General features: G+C 46.9%; 1 protein-coding gene across 2 annotated transcripts in view; it reads right to left on the bottom strand.

Moving 5' to 3' along the window:
* CFAP44 (cilia and flagella associated protein 44) overlaps positions 1–22612 on the bottom strand; it is a 969845-nt gene that overhangs the window by 101055 nt on the left and 846178 nt on the right. For both annotated transcript variants that reach the window (XM_078656625.1, XM_078656626.1), the window contains one exon: positions 16973–17089. In XM_078656625.1, the coding sequence (XP_078512751.1) occupies positions 16973–17089 (117 nt within the window). The remainder of the gene's footprint in view (positions 1–16972; positions 17090–22612) is intronic.

The following is a 22612-nucleotide window of genomic DNA, read 5'->3' as shown; positions in this document are numbered from 1 at the left end:
GGCCCTTTTAAAACCTCCACATCAAACCTAGGGGGTCAGCGAGGATCTACTATGCCCCCTTATGGTCATTTGCCCCTTCGCTTTGGCCTCCTCTTGTCTCTCGATCCTACCGAGAGACAAGATGGCGGCCGCTACGTACTGTTTGGAATGTTTACAGACACCGGAGAGCCAATCAGCTTCGCTTCCCAAAGCTCCGTAACGCGAAAAGTACGCGAAGCGGTGCGCTGTTACAGATATATATCTTTTTTTGAACGTTAATTTCTCAAAATCCACTGAAGCACATATATTGAGACCTAGCAAACGCACATCGGGCTACCAGTCCCTACAATTTTGCCAAGTTTCTTGCAAATCCATTCAGCCGTTCGATTATTATTATTATTTTTTTTTTTTGCCCCGCGGGGCCCTTTTAAAACCTCCACATCAAACCTAGGGGGTCAGCGAGGATCTACTATTCCCCCTTATGGTCATTTGCCCCTTCGCTTTGGCCTCCTCTTGTCTCTCGATCCTACCGAGAGACAAGATGGCGGCCGCTACGGACTGTTTGGAATGTTGACAGACGCCGGAGAACCAATCAGCTTCGCTTCACAAAGCTCCGTTGCGCGAAAAGTACGCGTCCTGGGACGCTGCCCGGTCCGCTGTTACAGATATATATCTTTTTTTAAACGTTAATTTCTCAAAATCCACTGGAGCACATATATTGAGACCTACAAAAGGCACATCGGGCTACCAGTCCCTACAATTTTGCCAAGTTTCGTGCAAATCCATTCAGCCGTTCGGGCTAAAAGTGAGGCCAACCGCCCTATGGAAAACTCAATGTTAAAAACACGTTTTGGGACCCCCCTTTTTTCTCGACCCCCCCTGGACGAAACCCCCCCCAATTTTCAGGGGCTGCTCAGAAACAAAATGTGCCATTTTCCTGAAAATTTCAGCCAATTCCGTCCACAAACGTCAAAGTTATTAGACATAGAATTTTCAAAAAACCCATAGAGAAAAAATCCTAACTATATATACCTACTGGCGACCGCCAGTAGGTAATGCATACATACATATATATATATATATATATACATACATACATATATATATATATATACACATACATACATAAATATATATACACACACACAAACATATATATATATATATATATATATATATATATATATATATATATACACACACACATATATATATATATATCCGGTTGCCAGTAGTTAGTTATAGTTAGGAACTGGTTTCTATAGGAAAAACATTTTTTGTTTTGCCAATAACTTTGGCACCATTTAAAATATCTTCATGAAATTTTCAAAATTAATACGACACTCAGTTTTGGCTGCTATAATGAAAGTTGCAGGGTAATCCATTAAGCAAGGGAAGAGAACCAGGGGGTGCTTAAAAGCATGTTTTCCCCATGGTAATTCCCATAGGACCTTTAGGCACAACTACATCACAATCTGCTGAACAGAATTGCACCAAATTTGGCAGGAAGGTAGATGTTGGTTCAAGGAAGGGCCTTTTTGTGATCTGGTGTAAATCAGTACCTGCTCAGAAATTTAAAGAAATTCCCAGCTGTATATATAGGGAATATATAGGGATGCAGTGGATCTGTGACTCCTCCTGATCTCCTGCTGAGATCTGATTGGCTGCCAACACTTCAAACCAGGAAGTGATGTTAGCCAAAGAAAACATTTTTGTAAACATTTTCGGTGGGAGTCTCACATACAGTTATTTCCTCCAGAAAGCCCCCCGCAGTGGGATTGCTGAAAGGTGGTCAGAGGCCACGCCCCTTTCTCCACCACTCTGTAAACGTGCCACACTGCTGATGGGGGGAGGAGGATGTCCCCTTGCCGCCTCAGGACTAAAGTGGACTTCTTCCCCATTCAGTAGTTGTAGGAAGCAGGCTGTGTAAATACTAGTCCAGTGGATACCCAAAGGTAGGCATAGGTAAAAGTAGTTAACACTTCACTCTATATTTGTGGTAGTGTCGGTGAGCAGTAAGGGTTTATCAAAGAGTAGTGTTAAGCATTTATTGTACCCACTCAGGCAAGAAATGTTTTCACACACTCAAAGACTGAACTCTGACCAATTTGTTTTGTATCAACATATTATTTAGTTGTATTTTATTTCTAGAATCAAGCCAGGCCTGGTACAGGTAAGTGTAATAGTGCTTTGCAAGAATAATGCAGTTGAATACAAGTGAATGCAATTGATTTGGTTACAGGTAAGTCACTTGTTCATAAACAGATGAAATTACATTTGAGCTACTATTGAAATTACTTTTTAAATGCAATGCAATTTGTTATTAAAACACACTTGTATGACTTTCATAGAATTCCCAACTCCACACACAACGTTTTCCACAGGAAAGCAGTCAATGCAATCCTATGGGAGGAAATGAAGTTACAGGTATGTATTTGGTTTTGGGAGTTAGGTTCCAGGGTTTAGAACCAGTGTTCCCCCAGGGACAAGGATGCACTCCAAGAGCACTCTCAGCGGAACTAGGATGGCAGGGTACAGAGTGCTGAAGCCCAATTTTATCCTTTGGGAAATAGGGGACCTCCGTTTGGTGGCTGCTCACAAGCAGGCCACAAGGTTGTGGGAGAAAAGCTCCTGAACTTAATCTCAGGGCAAAGGGGGTTTCTAGTTAGCACACACAGGGCACCCACAGCGGCACAGGGGCCGCTGGGTGCAGAGTGCTGTTCTGGCGTCGGATGCCCTGTTGTTTTCAATGGGGATTCTCCGGTTGCAACAAACGATACAGGCTCGGGACGAAGATCTTCTGGAGGTGACCACTGGATGGATGTCGTGGGATGACTGGACACCGTTAGTTGGGCTACCCAAGGCCATGGGCGTCGGGAACAGGTGTGTCTTTTGGCGTCTGGTTTTTCTTACCTACAGTTGCGGTTGGGGGGATGCTCCAGAAAGGGGCTGCAGGTGTCATCGGGAGACTTGAGGTAGGTCAGGGATCACCAGATCCCAGGTCAGGATCGCTGTGGTTGGGCCACTTGAACTCAGGCTGTGACCGTTGCTGCAGAGTGGTGAGATTCGCTGATTTGGCCGGAGCCAGGATCTGTTGGTGAGCAAATCCGGTGCTCACGGTAGACAAAGTCTGGTTGGGGAAGGCAGGGCTGGTCCTCCGGATTCTGGGGGGCTGCTGGCTGCAGGACACACCAGGATTTTGCTGGAGCAGGTCGAGGTCCGATAGGGATGAGGCCAAGTCAGTTGGTGTCCTCCTCTTCTTCCTTCAGCACGGCTCTTTGGTCCTTTTTCTTCTTGTCTGAGGAGGCAAGGTTCAGGGTTGCCTCATAATAATAAATTTAGGGGTGTTTCAGGTAGGTAACGGTTGGGACCTATAGGTCCCTTCCTTGGGGTAGGTTCACCCCCTAATATGCATCCTGTCAATGGGAGGGGGCATAAGCCTCACTCTGGTTGGCTGGATCCCCCATCTTAAAGATGACTGGGACTGAGAGTTGAGTTTCACCTCGCCTCCCCAACCTAAGGGGTGGAGTTGGCAAAGGTGGGCACACCCCTCCACCTATCTTGGTTTTCCAGCAGATTCTCCCGTCCAAAGTAGGGGCCTGAACCGGTGGGGGCCAGTTGCTGGGAGCAGCAAGGGGCTGGGTTAGCTTACAAAGACGGCAAGCCTTTGAAGCTTCCCCTCCGTGGACCCTGCCCATCCTGGGGAGCAGGCTTGGCACCTCGACCCAGGATGTGCTTTGTTTCAGGACCCCGAGAGAGGCAGGGTCTCGACTCAGGGGTCCAGAAACATGTCTAGTGGAGGCAGCTGGCAAGCAGCCACTCAGCCAGGACACTGGAGTCAGGTCGCTTTTCAGGGGTTATCTCCAAGATGCCCTCTGAGTAAATTTCTCATTTAGAAGAGGTTGATTGACTCTCCCTGCCCTCCTGTATAGTCCATGATGTTAAGAACAAACCGTCACCAGTAACTTTGGCTTTAGCAATTCCTGAGAGCAGTCTAGCGCGGTGTAGCTCAATTTTGAACAAACTGAGAAAGCTTGCTGGGTCACTATCCAGCACCACATCCTTTCACCCCTCTATTAGTCACCCTTCTAAACACCACAACTTATATGTCGCAGCAGATGCTGGGCGGACGTGTAATGCCACTTATGAGGTAGGTCAGCGACTTACAATCCCGACCTTGTCCGATTCACCACCACGGTCACCTCCACCTGCGCTATCCCAAATTGGTAGCGACAGGGTAGCTTCCGTACCAGCTTCTATTGTATCACCTCCCACCGAAGCTAAACCCATTGTTAGGGTGGGGGCACACCCTATAGTGGATGACCCCACAGGGGATGTTATCCTGTTACCTCCAGACAGGTACCCTGAGCCTAATTTATTAGCACCCTGCACATCCCCAGGAACGAAGGCTAATGGAAACATTGTTCCGGGCACTGTGCTTCGGATCCTGAGTTGGAACGTAGCAGGCCTTGCACGTAATCTTACCATCCCCGACTGGAATCTCCTTGTTGAATCCTTCGGGATTTGTTTACTGCAAGAAACCTGGTGTGTTGAACCCCGGCATAAGGTGGGTTATACCACATACTTCGTCCCAGCTCTCCAATCCTCTGGTTCCAAAGGTCGCCCCTCAGGCGGCCTTCTAATTTGGGTCAGAATCTCTTTGGGCCTTTCCATCAGACACCTTCCCACAAACTCCCCTGACCTGCAGAGAATACTAGTTAGAGGTCTGGGGGGGAAAAATTTGGAACTATTTAACATCTACCTTAGGGGGGCAAGGGGTGGCGTATCCATGTTGTCACAATCAGGCCTAGAAGAAGAACTCGGAACCTGTCACGCTAACTCTCTTGTCCTTCTTGCTGGGGATTTTAATTGTTCTTTCGAGCCTCTTGCTAGCGAGGACATTTTAGACACTTGGGAGGAAGACACTAGGAGAGGTATCCCTTTACTAACACTCGATCCTATTAAAAAATGGACACAGGGGGCCATAGATCTTAATGCCCTTTGCATGGAATTTGGCTTAAGGGCAACCAATGGCAGATCTAAATCTGATCCCAATGGGGCCCACACCTTCAATAGGGCTGGCCATACCTCTCGGATCGATTACATTCTCCTGAACCTTAAGCTTTGGGCCTATCTGCTCGACATGGAAGTTTTAACAACGGCTGATAGTGACCACAATCTCCTAGCATTATCACTGTCTTCCCCTTGGAGGGGCCTGAAGACAATCTCCCCCCCCCCCACTTATGGAAGTCAACCCATGAAGTTTGCCCTTCGAACTGTGGTAGGAGGCTCAAATGGAGCAAAGTTGCTACGGATGAAGGGAAATGGGCAATAGCAAACTCACTAATGTCCAAAGCCAAAGCAGGGCTTAACGCCAGGTGCCCTGGTAATGCGGACGTTTTGCAACTTTTTACTGAAACAACCAAACCTTTGGGAGATCTGTTCATCATTGCTCCAGTGGATGGGAGACGGAAGGGAAAAAGCATTCACAAAAGTGGTGACTCCTGGTTCACCCCTGCCTGTCGCTCTGCAAAATGCGACCTCATCAGAGCAGTGAAATCTAAGGATGCTAATACCATAAAATTAGCCAGGAAAAGATACAGGAAGACACTATCTACGGCCAGGGTCGAGCACGAAACGCAATTTTGGACCAACTTAAAAGAGGCAAGTTCCAGGAAAGATTCAAAGGGCTTTTGGGATCTGGTGAGATTAAAGACCAAACCCGTTGCCTCCCTCCTGACTTGCAATATTACTGGGGAGGTGTGGTTTGCTCATTTCTCCCAGCTCTACTCCTTAACTGGGGGTTCTTCGCCTAATCACACGATTCAACCGCCCGGCCCTTGCTCCCACCCCAACAGCATAGTTCACACTAAGGCTGACCTTTTTACCACCAAGGAAGTTGAGGGGGCAATCAAATGCTTGGTTCCAAATAAAGCTGCGGGACCTGATGGAATCCCAGGCGACCTAATAAGGATTAATACACGAGAATGGAGCAGCCTAATTGCCGCACTTCTGAATGCTGTTTTGATGGGTGGAGCACTCCCGGTCTCATGGAAGGGAGCGGAGGTCGTCCCTATTTTTAAGAAAGGGACCCGGGACGACCCCGCAAATTATCGCCCAATCAGCTTGCTCGATTCTACGCAGAAGATTGCTGGCAAAGTAGTCCTAGGAAGGATCCAGCAGTGGATGGAGGATGAAAAAATACTCTCGGATTATCAGGCGGGATTTAGATCTGGCACTGGCACCATTGAGCAAACATTCCGGCTCCTCATGATACTTTGGAAAGTAGTCGTCCTGGGCAAAAGTAGCCTGTACCTTGCGTTTATAGGCCTACGCACCGCATTTGACTTAGTTCCACGAGACCAACTGTGGCGTGTACTGGGCACGATGGGCATTCCCCAGTACCTATTACATATGCTTATCCAACTACACGAGGACAACTTTGCTCAGATCAGGTGGGGAGACCAGGGCCAAAAAACACCTCACATCCCTGTGAATAGGGGAGTCCGCCAGGGCTGTGTGCTTGCCCCCACTCTATTCTCTTTATATGTTAATGGAGTGGTGGAGCATCTTCTTAAACATCCAGCTGATGCACCTACCCTGGCTGGGAGGAAAATTCCTACTCTCCTCTTCGCAGACGACACCCTCCTGATCTCAAAAACACCTGCAGGCCTGCAACGCCTACTCACCGGCTTTAAAGACTTTTGCGACGCGAGGGGTCTTTCTATAAATGTTAGTAAAACCAAGTTCCTAGTAATGAATTCCCGGAAGAAATCTGTGACTCCACCATTACTGGACTCCGTTTCACTTGAAAGAGTAAAGGAGTTTGACTATTTGGGCATTCGTCTCAGCGACTCAATGAGCTGGCAACCCCACCAACAAAAGGCATCGTTGGCCCACAGGAAGGTGGTAGGGGTACTTTTAAAAGAACAACGGGCCTCTATCCTCAAACCTATTGGTCCTGTTTTGGACATCTACAGGGCAAGGGGGGTGAGTGCAGCCCTTTACGGATCAGAACTATGGGGTTTTCAGAACACTGACATTTTAACCAGAGTGGAAAATAAATTCCACAGAGACCTCATGGGACTGCCGCACAGTACTCCTGCCCCTCCAATTCTACTTGACGCAGGTACTCGCCCAATAGGTGATCAGGCAAGGTTGCGTCCCCTTCTTCTTTGGGCACGCATCTGGAGGGTACCCGAACTATCTAGTTATGCTGATGGGCTAAAAGAACTGCTCTTGACACCAGGTTGGTCTAAAATCCGCTGGCTCAAAGAAATCAAGCGTCTTCTCATTGCACTAGGCCTCAAGGATGCATGGGATAACAGATCAGCTCCGCCCAAACAGTCACTCAAGTCATTGTATTGGTCATGGGTGACGAATGCCAGGAATTGTAATCCCCTCCTTTGCAGAACTACTGTTGAATTTCTTTTGCTGAAGGACGTCCCTTACTATGAATCATACCTGGACCAGATTAGCAAACCATGGGACAGGGCACTTTACATCAAATTTAGGTTGGGTCTATTGCCAGTGGGTAAACTGATTGCCAGCTGGAGGTCATCATTGCATTCATCCTTATTTTGTCCGTTTTGTACCAGCAGGACAGAGTCTGTGCCCCACCTTCTCTTTGAGTGTCCAGCCTACATTGCCCCGCGTCGCTCCTGGCTAAAGCCCTTGTGTAGGAGTCTTGGAACTAGATCTCACCTTGAGGCTGTTCGCATCCTAAGATCTGACCCCCGCCCCTTGTTTGCTTTCTGTTTAGCTAAATTCTTGGCATGGGCCTGGCGAATCAGGTCTCTTAAGCTAAAAATAGTACATAATTAGCAAGTTGCATATCCTGTTTTACTGCCCATAGCGGCTGCATGTAAATGATGTAATTTATGAAAATGAATTGTTTTTATATGTACTCATCTTTTTTATATTTGCTTGTTTGTAATGCTTTTTAAGATATGTGCAAAGTATCGAAATAAAGCTTGTTTCAACATCAACATCAACAATTTCTCATTAAATCCCACACTGGCATCAGTGTGGGTTTAACGTGCTGAGAAGTTTGATAATAAACTTCCCAGATTTCCATAAATTCATTATGGTGCTGTGAAGTTTGTAATGACAAAACTCCCAGACCATATACTCTTTATGGCTTTCCTGCACTTACAATGTCTAAGAATGGACTTAGACACTTTAGGGGTACAGGGCTCATGCACATGTACCATCAACAGTGGTATAGTGCACCCAGCTAGAGGGGTGGCTTATCTATGCCGTGGCAGTGGATTGTAGGCATGGCACACAGGGATGTCCGCCATGTCAACTCTACACTTTGCTCTGCACCAAACCTCACAGCCTGCAATGGCAGTGTGTGTGTGTAAAGGCACAGGGCCTCTAAGGGTGGCATAATAAGTGCTGCAGTCCTTAGGGGCCTTGCCCTTGGTACCCATGGTACCTTTCAGAAGGGACTTACATGTAGCCAGAGAGTTGCCAATTGGGTTTGCAACAGTACAGGGGAAGAACATATGCCCGGAGTACCTGGTTGTCAGGAACGCAGGGCACACTCAGTCAAAGAACATCAACATCAGGCATAAAAGTGGGGGCAACAATGCACAAAGGGGCACTTTCGTTCAGCGGTGCACCAGGAGGAGCATTTGCAGAGTGGTGAAGAAAGGGGGCATGGCATCTGACAACCTCTAGGTAATCCAGTTGTGTGGGTCTTACTGGGGGTAACAGAAGGGGTAGTAGGCCCCCAAGGACCCTCAATAGCCAAAGGGACTTTATCCCCCTACTAGTAGTGCGCCAGGACACACATCTACAGAGTTGTGGAGAAAGGGGACATGGCCTCTTACCAGGTCTCAGCAATCGCACTATGTAGGACTTACTGGAGGTAACAGAAGGGGTATTTGGCCCCCAACTACGTCCTTGGGGGCCAAGTACCCCGCCTGTTATCTCCAGTAAGTCCTACACATTGGGAGATCTTCGGAGGCCAAGCCCCCTTTCCCCATCACTCTGCAAACGCGGCTCGTGGAGCATATTGGTTGGCAGATGAAGTCCACTTTACTCCTAAGTGACCTTGGGGGTCAAGAAGCCCTCTTGGTACCTCCTGTAAGTCCTACACAACAGGATTCCTGAGAGCTGGTCAGTGGCCCAGCCCCCCTTCTCCACCACTCCGCAAATGTAACTACTATTTAAAAAAACATAGAAATTCACTGAAAAAAACAAAGGTTACAGAGATTTTTTAGTTAGGAATTAGCATTTCAAAAACCTTAGAAATTCACTGAAAAAAACAAAAGGTTACAGGGACATTATATTTAGCAAATAACATTTTAAAAAACCTTAGAAATTCACTAAAAAACCCAAAGGTTACAGGGATTCTCAACGCGGGGAGGACAGGTTTCTCATAGCGAGTGGTCGCGTTTGCTCGCGACCGCTCATGATGCGAAACTACCAGTTTGCATTGAGAAAGCTGCCGCTTGTGTAGAAATCTACTTGAGCGGCAGAAAATGACCACTTGCACTGTGCAAGAAGCGGTTTGCACTGATTGCACAGTGCAGACAAGCATCCGGCACTGTGCAATCAGTGCGAACAGCATTTTGCACAGTGCACTACGCAGTTCGCGTAGCTCGCGTAGTGCACTTCGCGTAGCTACGAGATTCAGCAAACTGCACTGAAGTTATAAGCAAATCAAAAAAGGCTCTACCTATAGAAACGCAGATCGAATTATAACTAAGCATAAATATATTTATATATTCACTGAAAAAACCCCACAAAAGTTAAAGTAGCATTATAGTTAGGTGAAAATATCAGTGACAACATAACGTTTTGAATATGACAAGGGTGCGGGTTATAGTTACCTTTGGGCATGAGTTCTATTTACTTGATATAACTATAACTGTGAATTCCAGTGTTTTTTAGTTCAAACTGTTATGTTGTCACTTAATTTTCACCTAACTATAACATTACTTTAACCTCTGTTTTTTTCAGGGAAATTCTAGGGTTTTCACGTAATATATTACCATAGGAAAAGCCAACCACACAAGCCAGGCCCTGAATCCAAAAAAATGTCTGCAGGCAGGTAACCCTCAGCAACACAGAGTCTTCGGTTGTGCGCCCTACCCCCCACTATGTCTGCCCCTTCCGCGAGTCTCAGCGAGGACCCGGGGACACCACTCCCTAGGGCTGAATCTTAAAAATTAGGGGAGGCAAGCATACCTCATCACTAGGCCGACTCTAGCCTACGAAGCCCCATTCCATGGGGACACTATTTTTTTTTTAAAAAGGGGGGACAAAGTAAACAGACCCCTCCCGGAGCCCGTAATGGCCTCGGGCCCAATCCTCCAGGGCAAAAAACATTTAGAGGGGAGGGAAGCATGCGGCCTACCTCCCAGAGCCTTAAAAGGCCTTGGGGACCCCATTTCCCAGGATGGAAAAGTAAGTATATGAGAGGGAGCTCACTGACCCCTTCCACGAGGGTTCCCGTACCACTGGGCTGGCTCACACACTGTGTCCCAGGGAGACCATCTCTGGGACAAAGTAATTTCCCTGCCCCCAGGAAAAGCAAGTGTGCTCCCGCCCTGTGGGGAGCTTTGAAAATGCTCCCGTTGGGTGGGAGCACAGTTTAGTTTCCCTGCTCGCACTCTTGTAGGCAGGGAAATTCAGATTCATCCCATCCGGAGGCAGGATCAATGCCAGCTGCTGATGCTCCCATAATGGGGGGAACGTAGGAAGCCGCGGGTCCGCGGGACTCCTCAGCGCCACCCAACGGTGTGTGGAATGGGCACCGGGGCACCCAACTAAGGACCCACGAGATGGGGTCCCTGAGGCCCATAGTGTGCCCCCTCCTTTTAATTTAAAATATAAGCCACGGGGATGAGGCCCTGGAGCCTGCAATGGCTCTGGGAGAGGGGCTGCGCACCGCCACCACTAAATATATGTTTTAATGGGGATGAGGTCCTCAGGGTCTTAATGGCCCAGGGAGGGGGCCTTGTGACCCCTCCCTTAAAAAAAGAAACAACCTATGATATGAGATACCAAGGGTTGTAAAGGCTCGGCGAAGTGTGCCCGTCACCTTGGGTTGCTGTTCTCACAACCTATAGTGGCTGGGTGTGATGGGACCACGGCGCCGCCAGCGCCGATACCACGGCTCCCCGCCCGATCACCACCACCATTCCCTGTTGCCCGGACAACCAAAACAACCAGGACTCCACCCCTTTCTTTTTTCCTACAGGAACCAATCACAACACAGAACCCACAGGAAGAACATCCCCGTGACCCCGGAAGTTCCTTCCCCTTTCCGGAGGCGGACCACAGAAAAGCAGGAAGAACAGACGACACCGCGTTCAAGCAGGAAGACTCGTGGCAGGAGACGGCGTGCGACGAACCCCCGGAGAAGAGAGACGAACCCGAACCAGGAGACGAGGTCTGGACGGAGGACTGGTGGATTCCAGAGGAGGACGCTGGAGAGCGGCCGCAACTCAAGGACGGAGTTGCGGCGGGCCAAGTGAGTACCAGTTCTGCGTGTGTGTAGAATAGTAGATGGTACGAGTGTTTGTAGAATATAGCCTGTAAATATCACCCTTGTATAATAGAGTCCCTCCCTTCCACGTTTCACCGAGCACTGTGTATATACGTGTGAGAGCGGCACCTTCACGTCTGTAATTAAGAACCCCTCCCCCACGTCCTGACACGGAATCACCCTCCACCCTGACCTGGCTGTTTCTTCTCATCTCCTACCTTCCCCTCCCTTTCCTCACCTTCGTTTCAGCCCCAACACTCCGGTGAAGGAAACGGTCTCCTACCCTCCGTTTAACCGACAGTACTAACGGCCGTCATTCTATCTCTCCTTTTCCCCCCCCTCCGAGGAACCACCTTCCAGGAGCGGAGCCGACGGCTGCTTCCACGTCCATCTTCGACTTCAGTCAAGACCAACAACTGCCCCTGGACGCTCAGCGCGGAAGACTTCACTTGGAAACCGGGAACCTGTGTTTCGTTGAGACTCTCTTTACCCCTGTGCCCTACCCTTGATAAACTGTAATATAATAAACCGCGGCTACGAGATAGCCTCCTACATACGGCCTCCACGCTTGTTATTCCGGTCCGCTCCCACCCCACGCTCACACTGGGACAGGGGGAAGCACGCCCCTCTCCGCGTATTTTTTTTAAAAAAACCTCGGGATGGGGTCCCCAGGGCCCTCAAAAGCTCAGGAAGTCAGGAGGCATGCCCCTCCCATTCTTTTGATAAATCGACTCGATGGCGGGGGGGGGGGGGGGGGTAAGTGTTGGCCACCAGAGGCAGCATATGGCGGGGAGGAGATTGGCTTTAAGTATGATAATAAAATATTACTTTACGTTGAAAAAACACCTAGAAATTCTGGGAAAAAACAAAGGTTAAAGTGACGTTATCGCTAGGTGAAAATGTCGATGACAGTTTAAAAACACTGAAATTCACCAGCTATAGTTATCTCTTAACTAGAACGCGCACACACGCCATGCACAGTTATACTCCACATATGACATCACTAATGAGAGCGCTTGCTCCCGGGGTCACATGCTGAAGTCATTCTCAACAAGAAACAAGAATTAGGTCTGGTATTGTTTTGAAAATAAATTACAGCATTGGAATTATATCCTGGAGTGCCCACTCCTGCCTTCCACAGCGGAGGATTAGAAGCATACTAATATATATGGAAACAGGGGGTGGAGACGTCTAAGTCTACACTTAAGTGTAAATCAGTACTTGGAAATGGTGAAGAGCAAATAAGTGAAGATTTAAACCAGGTGAAAGAATACATTTAACTGTGAGTAAATTCACACATGTGAGTTTACCTTTGTGAATAAGCTTCTGCCAGAGGCTTTCCAACACTGGATTGCCTTGTGTTTTGCAACGATGCACTTGTTGTGAAATCATTCCCTGCCCACTGTAGTCACACTGCAGCTGCACAGCAGGAAAGGCAGCCATACAGAAAAAAGAGAAGGCTTCTCATACACCCACCAATAAAGCACAGAAGTTAAGGGAGTCTTTGGATTAATTTGATATGTCTTGTAAGGGAAACTGCCTCTTCCTGGAGAGACCAAACAAGCATACATTATTTTGATGAGCTTACACTGCCTGTGACATTAACAGGCCCACGCAAAATTTCTGTTACACCTGTGCAATTTTTGTTATTTACGTAATAGCACATTACGTGAATCACATGCAATTTCAGAAATTATGCAAGAGCATAATTTCACACACTATTTTCCCCCTGGGGACTGGTATGGGCGAAACATGCCTTGCGAAACAATTTTTGGAGCAAAAAATGTGTATTGGGAGACATTTTCTTGTTTAAACAGTCCCTTGCTTGTATCTTGAGTTACTCTTCAAAGTGCGAAATGTCCTCGCGTTCATTTTTTACTCACACCCCAAAGTGTATATCACACATAATTTAAAAATTATTTTCTTAAAATGTTACAGATTTTTGGTTTATTCAACATGACATGATTTTGCACATCTCTAGTACATTAACTGTCTTTGGGATTTGAGCTCAGTCCTATGCCCTGGACAGGGAGGTAGGTGGTCTTTGAGCCTTCCGCAGTGAATCCATCCTCTTCTACTTGACATGAGTTTCAGCTTCTCCCCTTCCAGTGTTTTTACTGTGTCTTGTGGGTGTCCGTAGCATGTTCTGTATGTGGCGAATGGTATCTCGTGTTGACACATGAAAGGCGTGGACATCCACCATAGGTTGTCATCTGTTGCTGCTAAGACCCTGCTAATCCTGGTCTCAAGGATCATGACGGCAACAGCAGGAATAGGACAGGTTTCCTTTCTGTAGAATTCACTCCTTGCCATTGCTCTAGTCCCACAGCATCAAGCATGAGACCAAAGAGTTAAAAGTGGAGGGCAACGCTGGGATATCATTAGGGGCCAAAAGATACAGAAGGTTGCTCTCTCTATCCCTGGTATTTTGGTGAATTGAGGTCCATGGTCAAACATGGTCAAAATAGAGCTTTTGCTCTTTGCTGTCTTTGTTGTTCTTGAGATGTGACAGCCTGCATGCTGCTATCACTCTGATCTGTCCATACCCCCTCTAAACCCTCCTGGTGGCTGCTTTTCTCCTCCTTTAAAGTATCAGTTGGCAGGCCAAACTCCCAGTGGTGTGAACAAGATGGGAATGCCAGATGGCAACTTTGAGAAGTACTTTGCTTGATTTGATTTTATATTTAACACACACTTAGACGCATGCGCAGGGTCACTGACTTCTTCCGCGTCTCACTGATGGCGTCTTTCACCCGTGAGTGCAGTGACTAACTTCGATTATCTAGCATCTTATCCAACCCCCTGACGAAGAGCAACCTGCTCGAAATGCATTGGGGAATTGAACTATGTACATGATGTTACTCATGGAACTTTTGGATATTATGATGGGATAAACGAGTTGTTTTGTTCGTTTCCACTAGGAGACTATTTGAACTACAATTGTGATTACACAACAATTGAAACAAATGAGATAAAGTGAATACATTTTTGAACAATTCTACCTATTGGGTACCTTTGCTTCATTAGCACACAGGAGTGCTCAGGTCATCCACCTTGTACTCACAAGGTCTCGCATTCGTTATTTACTTTCTGCCCTTCCTGGACAGTAGGGGCAGCATGCTGATCACCCTAATTGACTCATCTTTCCTGGCACACCTTTTTTTGAACGTATAGTTTACCTTCGGAGTGCAGCGGACCTCAATCTCTAATAAGATGGGAATGCCAGATGGCAACTTTGAGAAGTACTTCGCTTGATTTGATTTTATATTTATAGAGTGCGGACTCATGCCCGGCAGCATCTACGCTCTACAACCCAATACACTGAAAGAAAAGAGAACGAGGAAAAACAGTTGATTCCTGAAACTGTTATAGATAATGACTACTGGGTGAAAAGCCAAGTCTAAAGGCCTTTCGGAATGGAAGCAGTTCCGAAGAGTTCTTCAGGTGGGTGGGTAGGGTGTTCCACAATTTCAACGTTGAAACACAAAACTGCTACCTCCCTACCTCTAGATAGCCGGAATCTCCAGATCTCAACCAGATTGGCTTTGGCAGAGCAGAGATTTCTTTGTGGGGTGTACCAGCGAAATGTATGCCTTAGATAGACTGGTCCAGAATTGTGTAAGGCCCTAAAGGCAATACAAAGGGTTTTGAAATCTATTTGTGTCTTCAAGAGTAGCTAATGCAGATTAATAAGTGCTTGTTTAGCAGACTGTTACCTTGGACTTCCTGCCAGCAATCGGGCTGCACATTCTGAAGAACCTATAACTTGCTAAGAAGACCTTTCTGTGGGTTGACCAAGAGAAAATTACAATAGTCTAACCTGCAAAGGGTAAGAGTGGAGACAACTGTTTATGGAGATCCAGAGGTATAAACATGAACCTCAACTAGAATATAGCTTATAAAACCAAACTAGTAGACGACTGACAGGATAGCACAATCTGACCGGATTGTTGATATTTCCCAGCCAAATTAGCTCTAAATTGTATTTGTTTACGGTACTCCCATATCAAAAGTTACTGAATTATGGTTTTATTGCATTTTATTGATTGGGAACATTTCTTGCAGCCCACGCTATAGGAAACACGTAATATGTCATGTTAATTAAATTTCTAAAGCACAAATGTGACCTAAAATTATTTAAGGTAAGTGCCTAATTACAACACCAATTTTGCATCTTGGACTGAATTCCAAAAAAAGGCTGCTCTAACTGAGGATGATCTACCCCTTAAACAATAAGTAAACGGGCCCCATGAGCCTGTAACGGGTGGGAGGGGTGCCTATAATTCAACTGCTCCTGGGACACTTCCCCACCGTGTCTAGCCTCCCCGTGGCTACTCTTGGAAACAAATGTTTGATTAAAGATATTTATTTATTTATTGTGTATGTGCATTGAGAATCCACGTGCACTTTATATATATTTTCACAAACACACTTTTCTGTTGAAGATTAGTTTAATGAACACACCACATAATAAGTGAGTATAGAAAGGGATCTGTTAAGTCCTGAAGAAGAAGCTAGGGGGGCTTCGAAGCATGTTGACCAACCCTGGAGGCATAGCTCATTAAGGCATATACACCTCCGTCCCCATTTTTTAACAATTCCTTGTGGAATGCCGTGCTGTGAGGACTTAACCCCTGTGTGATATGGGGACAAGCCTGCTGCCTGCAATCTATTTTCCAAATAGGACCTTATCCACTGTAGGGCTGAACCAGAAATACCCAACTCTGCCAGTCTTAAAAGCAGCTTATCATGGGACCCTGACTAGAAAGCAGATGAGGAATCCTACAGCACTGATTCTGCTGGGTGACCCTTGCCTGTTGACAGTCGTAGGCCGTCCCTGATGGAAGCCACAGCGGTTTCCATCTTATGGGCTGATAGCAAACCTGATTGTGCTGGATCAAATACGTGGTTCTTCTTCACAAAGTTAGTCAACTGCCTATTAATAAATTTCTTGAAGATTTGATTTGGAAATGGCAGAAGAGATATGGGGAGAAAGTTGCTTAACATGGCAGGTCCTACATTGTTCTTTTTCAGCAGAGGAACAATCAACGCATTTTATTCCACCCATCTGGCTCCAGTACTTGAGAGACAGACATATTGCATATTATGTTTTAGGTGAAGTTGGGAAAATGTCCTTCACTCTGACACCCCACATTGACACTCTGTACAGCTTCGCAGGAGCTCTCCACACATACAGCTAATTACCAGAGTGCGGTGTGAGACTTATGTCAATTTTACCATCAAAGGTTTTTGTCTTTCACCAGAACACATGTGGCTATGGTCTGTTTAGCAGATGTTAAAAGCAAAATAATCAAGAAAGCAATTGTGTTTACCATGAGTGAAGCATTAAAGGAATAATCTAGTGTGCTGCACAAGCTTTATGGGATGCTGCATTAAAAGTGTGTGTTCTTTGACTTTGGTGGGTGATTCATTGAGTGCAGAAGAAGGCATAGGGGTTCTGATCAGACCTCTGGACTGAGTGGTCCTTACCTGGTGCAGCCGAAGCAGGACAACCACCAGCAGCTCGTTCACTTTCTGCTGCTTCTCGCGCTGAAATGCGTCCAGCTCGGCCTCTGCTGCTTTCAAGCCTATCTCCACTCCTTTAACCTGCAGGGAGCAGACACATATGACATGGTTCAGATACTGGATGTCCATCTAGTCCCACATTAATAAACACCAATAGAAACAGCCAGATCCTAGCCATCACCGGTGGTTAATTTGAGCCGGTGGCTTACGGTGCTCAGCATCAGCACTTAATTGTCAACACCAGCACTTATGACAGTCTGCCACATGGTGGTGCTGTTTGTGCAATTTAGAGATTGGCACAACAATAATTGCTTATGACTTCATTGTACATCAAAATGACTAATAATTGCCGCCCAAACCATTCTCATAGTTGTTGGGGAATGGAATGGCCTGAATTCTCACCCTTGGCACTTCCTCCAAGCCACAGACCTTCCTTCTATCTGCCCTAACTGTTCTGTGCCTCTTAAACCTTGCCTGCGCACAACAACTACACAGGTTTTCAAAATGCTCTTGCTAAACTGCCGCTCGCTGCCCAAGCACAGCACGGAAATGGCAATATTGATAGAAGAGCACACCCCGGACCTGCTCTTCCTTACGGAAACCTGGCTTACCAGGGACTCCAATCCAGCGATAGTTGAATCCCTCCCCACTGGATATCAAATGTCTCGGCAAGACCGCCCAAAAGGGAGAGGAGGAGGCCTTGCCATTATTCACAAGGAGCAATACCTCTGTCGTCTCTCCCCGGGGACCATTTCAGACTGCGAGAGCACGGACTTTAACATCAACCTCTCACCTAACATCTGCTTCGCAGGCACTCTCATCTATCGTCCGCCCGGCCCTCCGAACCAATTTCTTCTATCCCTCCCATCGAATGTAGCCAGTAGAGTCAGTACCTCCTCTAGGTATACTGTGTTGGGTGACTTGAACCTACATTTCGACTCCCCTTCAGATCGCCCAGCTGTTATCCTACTAGATGACCTAGCAGCCCTACAACTGACTCAACGCGTCCCCACCCCCACTCACGAAAAAGGTCATTTATTAGATCCAATTTTTTCAAACTGCTCTGAGATCTCAGTGGGCCCAGGCATTATCCTACCATGGACGGACCATTTTTTAATCCCCTTTAAATTGACCACACTTAAACCCTCTCCCTCAGCTCCCACCGTCAAACTCAGGCGGGCTTGGGCACGCCTTGAGGTGGATAAGTGGTGCACAAAACTGGCCAGCTCACAACCAGAAATCCAGGATGATCCCGCCTTAGCAAACCTGGCTTATACCAACTGGATCTCCCAAACTCTTGACTGTACGCTCCCAATGAGCAAGACTGAACTGAAGCGACCTCAAAAAAGCGCCCCGTGGTACACTCAATCCCTCAGAGAAAAAAAGCGTCTCTGTAGAAGAGCGGAAAGACGCTGGCGCTTAGATAATTCGGTGGATAACAAAATTCGGTACCGTGAAACTATAAACGAGTACAAATCTCAAATAAAAACAGCACAATCAACGTACTTCGCCGAAAAGATCCTGAATGCTAGTTCCAAACCTAAAGAGATATTTCAAATCATTAAAAAGCTAATTAATCCATCCCCAGCGGTGCATGTCGAGAAATCGGTCACCCAGTGTGATGCCATCGCCGAGTTTTTCTACCAGAAAATAAACAAAATCTATTCATCCTTCCCCTCTCCACACACTGACCCGCCCACTCAACCTAACATCCCCCTCAGCCTGTCACTTCCCCCTACCCCCTACAATTTATCTCACTTCCCCCCACTAGACCTTTCCACTTTGGAATCACTGGCTCTCAGTGTTAAATCAGGCTCCCTGTCCGACCCTGCCCCCCCTGATATCCTAATGGCAGCTTCCCACACTACCTTGCCTGTCATCAGAGAGGTTTTAAACTCCTCCATCTCCTCTGGCACTGTCCCCCCCGAGTGGAAACGGGCCATGGTTAGGTCTCTGATCAAAAAACCCAATCTGGACCCGTCTGATCTGGCGAACTATCGCCCTATTTCTCTTCTCCCTTGGCTGAGCAAGGTCCTGGAGAAATATGTGAACCAACAGCTGGTGGCCTATCTAGAGGACCACCATATACTAGATCCCACTCAGACGGGTTTCCGACCCAAGCACGGGACAGAGACCGCCCTCCTCATGGTCGTAGAGGAAGCGAGAAAAATCTTGGATCAGGGAGGATCAGTGGCAGTGATCCTCCTTGATCTAAGCGCGGCTTTTGACACAGTATGTCATGACACCTTACTGAGCCGCCTGTCCAGTGTGGGGATTAAGGATGGAGCCTTGACCTGGTTTGAATCCTTTCTGAGGAACAGGTCTTTCAGGGTTTTTGATGGCGATTCAGCTTCCTCCAGTAGACCCCTAAATTGTGGAGTTCCTCAGGGCTCCTCTCTGAGCCCGGCTCTGTTCAACCTATACATGAGGCCACTGGCTAGTGTCGTCCGCCCTTTTGGAATTAACATCATCTCATATGCGGACGACACACAGCTGGTGGTCTCACTGGCGCAAGAGACATCTGGAACAGCGCCAGGTGGGCTCAGAGATTGCCTAGAGGAAGTGAGGAGCTGGATGACGTTATCAGCCTTGAAACTGAACGGAGATAAAACTGAGCTAATGCTCCTGGGACCCTCAGATCCGGTATTTCCCCCCTCCCTATGGCCCCCTAGCCTAGGGCCACCGCCAACCCCAAAAAACACCATCAAAAGTCTTGGGGTATGGCTGGACAGTTCACTCTCCTTCAATATCCAAGCCACTAAACTTTCAGCCACATGTTTTTCCATTCTGAGGGTACTAAATAAAATCTTCCCCATTCTCCCCCTGGAAGCCAAACAGGCAGCCATCCAAGGACTCATCCATTCCCGGCTCGATTTTAACAACGCACTCTACCTGGGTGCACCTGAATATACCCTTCGAAGGCTGCAAACTGTTCAGAACAGCGCTGCTCGCCTCTTACTTAAAATCCCCCACAGACACTCAGTTAGGACCGGCTTAATAAGCCTCCATTGGCTACCGGTCCGGCAGAGGGTTCTGTTCAAGGCGCTATGTACAGCCCACCAAGCCTTTTGGAACATGGGTCCTATCATTACCCGTAATCTGATCAGTCAGTACATACCGAAGCGGAATCTCCGTTCTAGCCAGACCATCTTGGCAGTTGTTCCAAGAATAAAGAGATCCAGAACTGGCGGAAGAACGTTCATGTACAACGCAGCAAAGGCCTGGAACGCCCTACCACTTCATCTTAGAGCCACCCAGAACCTTAACATATTCCGCAAACAACTGAAGACCCATCTCTTCATTTCTGCTTGTTAAATCCGCTATATTCTGGCCTCCCTTCTCTGTGCACCGTAGGATTACGACTTTCCTAGCGCTTGGACGCCCTCGGGCAACAACTGCGCTCTACAAATCTCCAAGTTTACAAGTTTGTAGGAGTGTGATGGTTAGTAGTTGTGTTGGTACTGTCCGGGGCACCTCTGGCAGGGGCAATGGGTGGTGCACGCTGCAGTGGCCCACTCACAAGAGCACTGGCACTTATGATTTTAGAAATTAAGCACTGGCTACTGTTCAGATGCATCCGTGGGCCTGAGTCAAGAAGCCAATGCAACAGCCGGAGTGGGCAAAGAATGCAGCTAACTCCAATGTACACCTTGGAGGCATAAACAATTAGCTACAGTCCACAGAGTGGGCATTTATAATGAACAACAGAGTTCAACCCCCTAAATACTGCATGTAGCACCTACTTGGGTCTGATCTGCATGCATTCAGCCCATTCATCCATCAGGGGAACAGGAACGGTTCACTCCTGCAGTCATACAGGTGAATAAGAATACCTAGACTCTCAAGAAAAGGATCATGTGGTTACCCATAAACACATGGAACATATAGTGTTCCCTGTCTGTAAATATCAAAACAATACTGCAAGTAGGTTTTCTTGTGACTGACGTTCCTTGCAGTCAGGCATTACTGACCAAAATACAAGGGCCCGTTGGTGAATTAGAAAGCTGACAAAGTGACTCAGTTTGCAAACTGGGGCAGTTTTATATTTTTAAAGACACGCTGTGAAAGTGTTCAGCAAGGTATGAAGGCTGCATGGATTTTAGTTTGTTTTAGTTATCAGAGTAAACAAGCATTTGCAATACAATAGGTCTTGCATTTACGAAACTCTTGTAAATGCAAGACCTTCTGCATTCAAATGCTTGTTTGTAAAAGAGCCCAAGCAGCGCTTTCACTTTAATGTCGGCTGCGCCTCTTTCCATAGACGAGCCGTATCTAAAGGAAAGGGGTGTGGCCGCCATTAAAGGGAAAGCGCGGTATGGGGTCCCTTTTTTTGTTAAAGCTCCGCTTTCACTTTAATGGCGACCACGCCCCTTTCCTTACATGCGGCTCGTTTCAAGAAAGGGGCGTGGCCGCCATTAAAGTGAAAGTGCGGCATGGGGCACGTATAAAAATAAAAATGAATAAAGAGTAAAAAAAAATAACCGCGTTAGGCACCGAAAAGAAACCAAAGGCAGGGCTGCAACTGTCTAAGCGTTGCGTGGTGTGCCATGCTAGTTAAAAAAGCACAAATTAAAGTGAAGGGGGAGAGCGTGTCCTGCCATTGAAGGTAGATAGGACTCGAAGGCTTTAATTAAAGCCTACCACACATGTAACAGGGGATGTCCTCATTAGAGGTTACAAAATGAGACAAGGCGGTACCAGGGACGGACTACTAAGCCTATTGACCAATGAAAAGCCACAGTTTCAAAGGACAATGACACAAGCCAACGAAAAATATGGGCAGAGAGTGGACGGATCTTCAAGCCCATACCTGAATACAGCATGGCTCGCAGAGCAGCACATGCGCTGCCCAGGCTCGTACTAAAAACACACGTTAAAGTGACTTTATAGTTCGATAAAAATGTTAGTGACAACAGGACACCTTGAACTAAAGAAAAACACTAACATTTGCCAGTTCTAGTTAGAAGAGCTAATTATGACTTGCACCTCGCCATGCACTGCTTATGACCTCACATGCATCATTCATGACATGTTCTATGACATCCCTGATGACACCATCAACCCTATATTTTCACCCATAACTCTATAAAGGAGCATGGTATTAGAAGAAGGAAAATAAGTATGAAATAGCTCAGAATAATACAAAGCACAATTGTCTACGTCTGACAATCTCTACAGAAGACTGTGTGCACCAGGTACTAACCTATGTGCACATGCTTGCTTAGGTTCAGAAGAACGACTATCCCTAAATTTGTCATCAGAGTATGAAGGCTGCAGGCAGTATGACCTTTAGCATCTTTGGGCCATGGGAATTTTAAGTGAATAGCCACAGTCTGGACACGTTTTGCATACAGTGAACACTGTTCTTAGTAGATACTTTGTAATACTCTGTGGTGTATTTCTCTTGAGAGTTTCACTGTCTGCAAACAGTGTGGTACAGAGTAAACGCTCTCCATAGAGTAAACACTGTTTACAGTACCCACTTTTCTACTCATAACTGATTCATTTCTCACTGTAGGTTTGGTGACTGTAAGGGGTTTGATACAGTTAAACGCTATTGTAGTAGGACATTAGTTATGTAACAGAATTTGGGTATCTGCAGGA

This window comes from Lissotriton helveticus, chromosome 8 (genome assembly GCF_964261635.1).
Source record: "Lissotriton helveticus chromosome 8, aLisHel1.1, whole genome shotgun sequence".
NCBI lineage: Eukaryota > Metazoa > Chordata > Amphibia > Caudata > Salamandridae > Lissotriton > Lissotriton helveticus.
The sequence above is the reverse complement of the archived record's forward strand: the minus strand, read 5'-3'. Positions and strand labels throughout refer to the sequence as shown.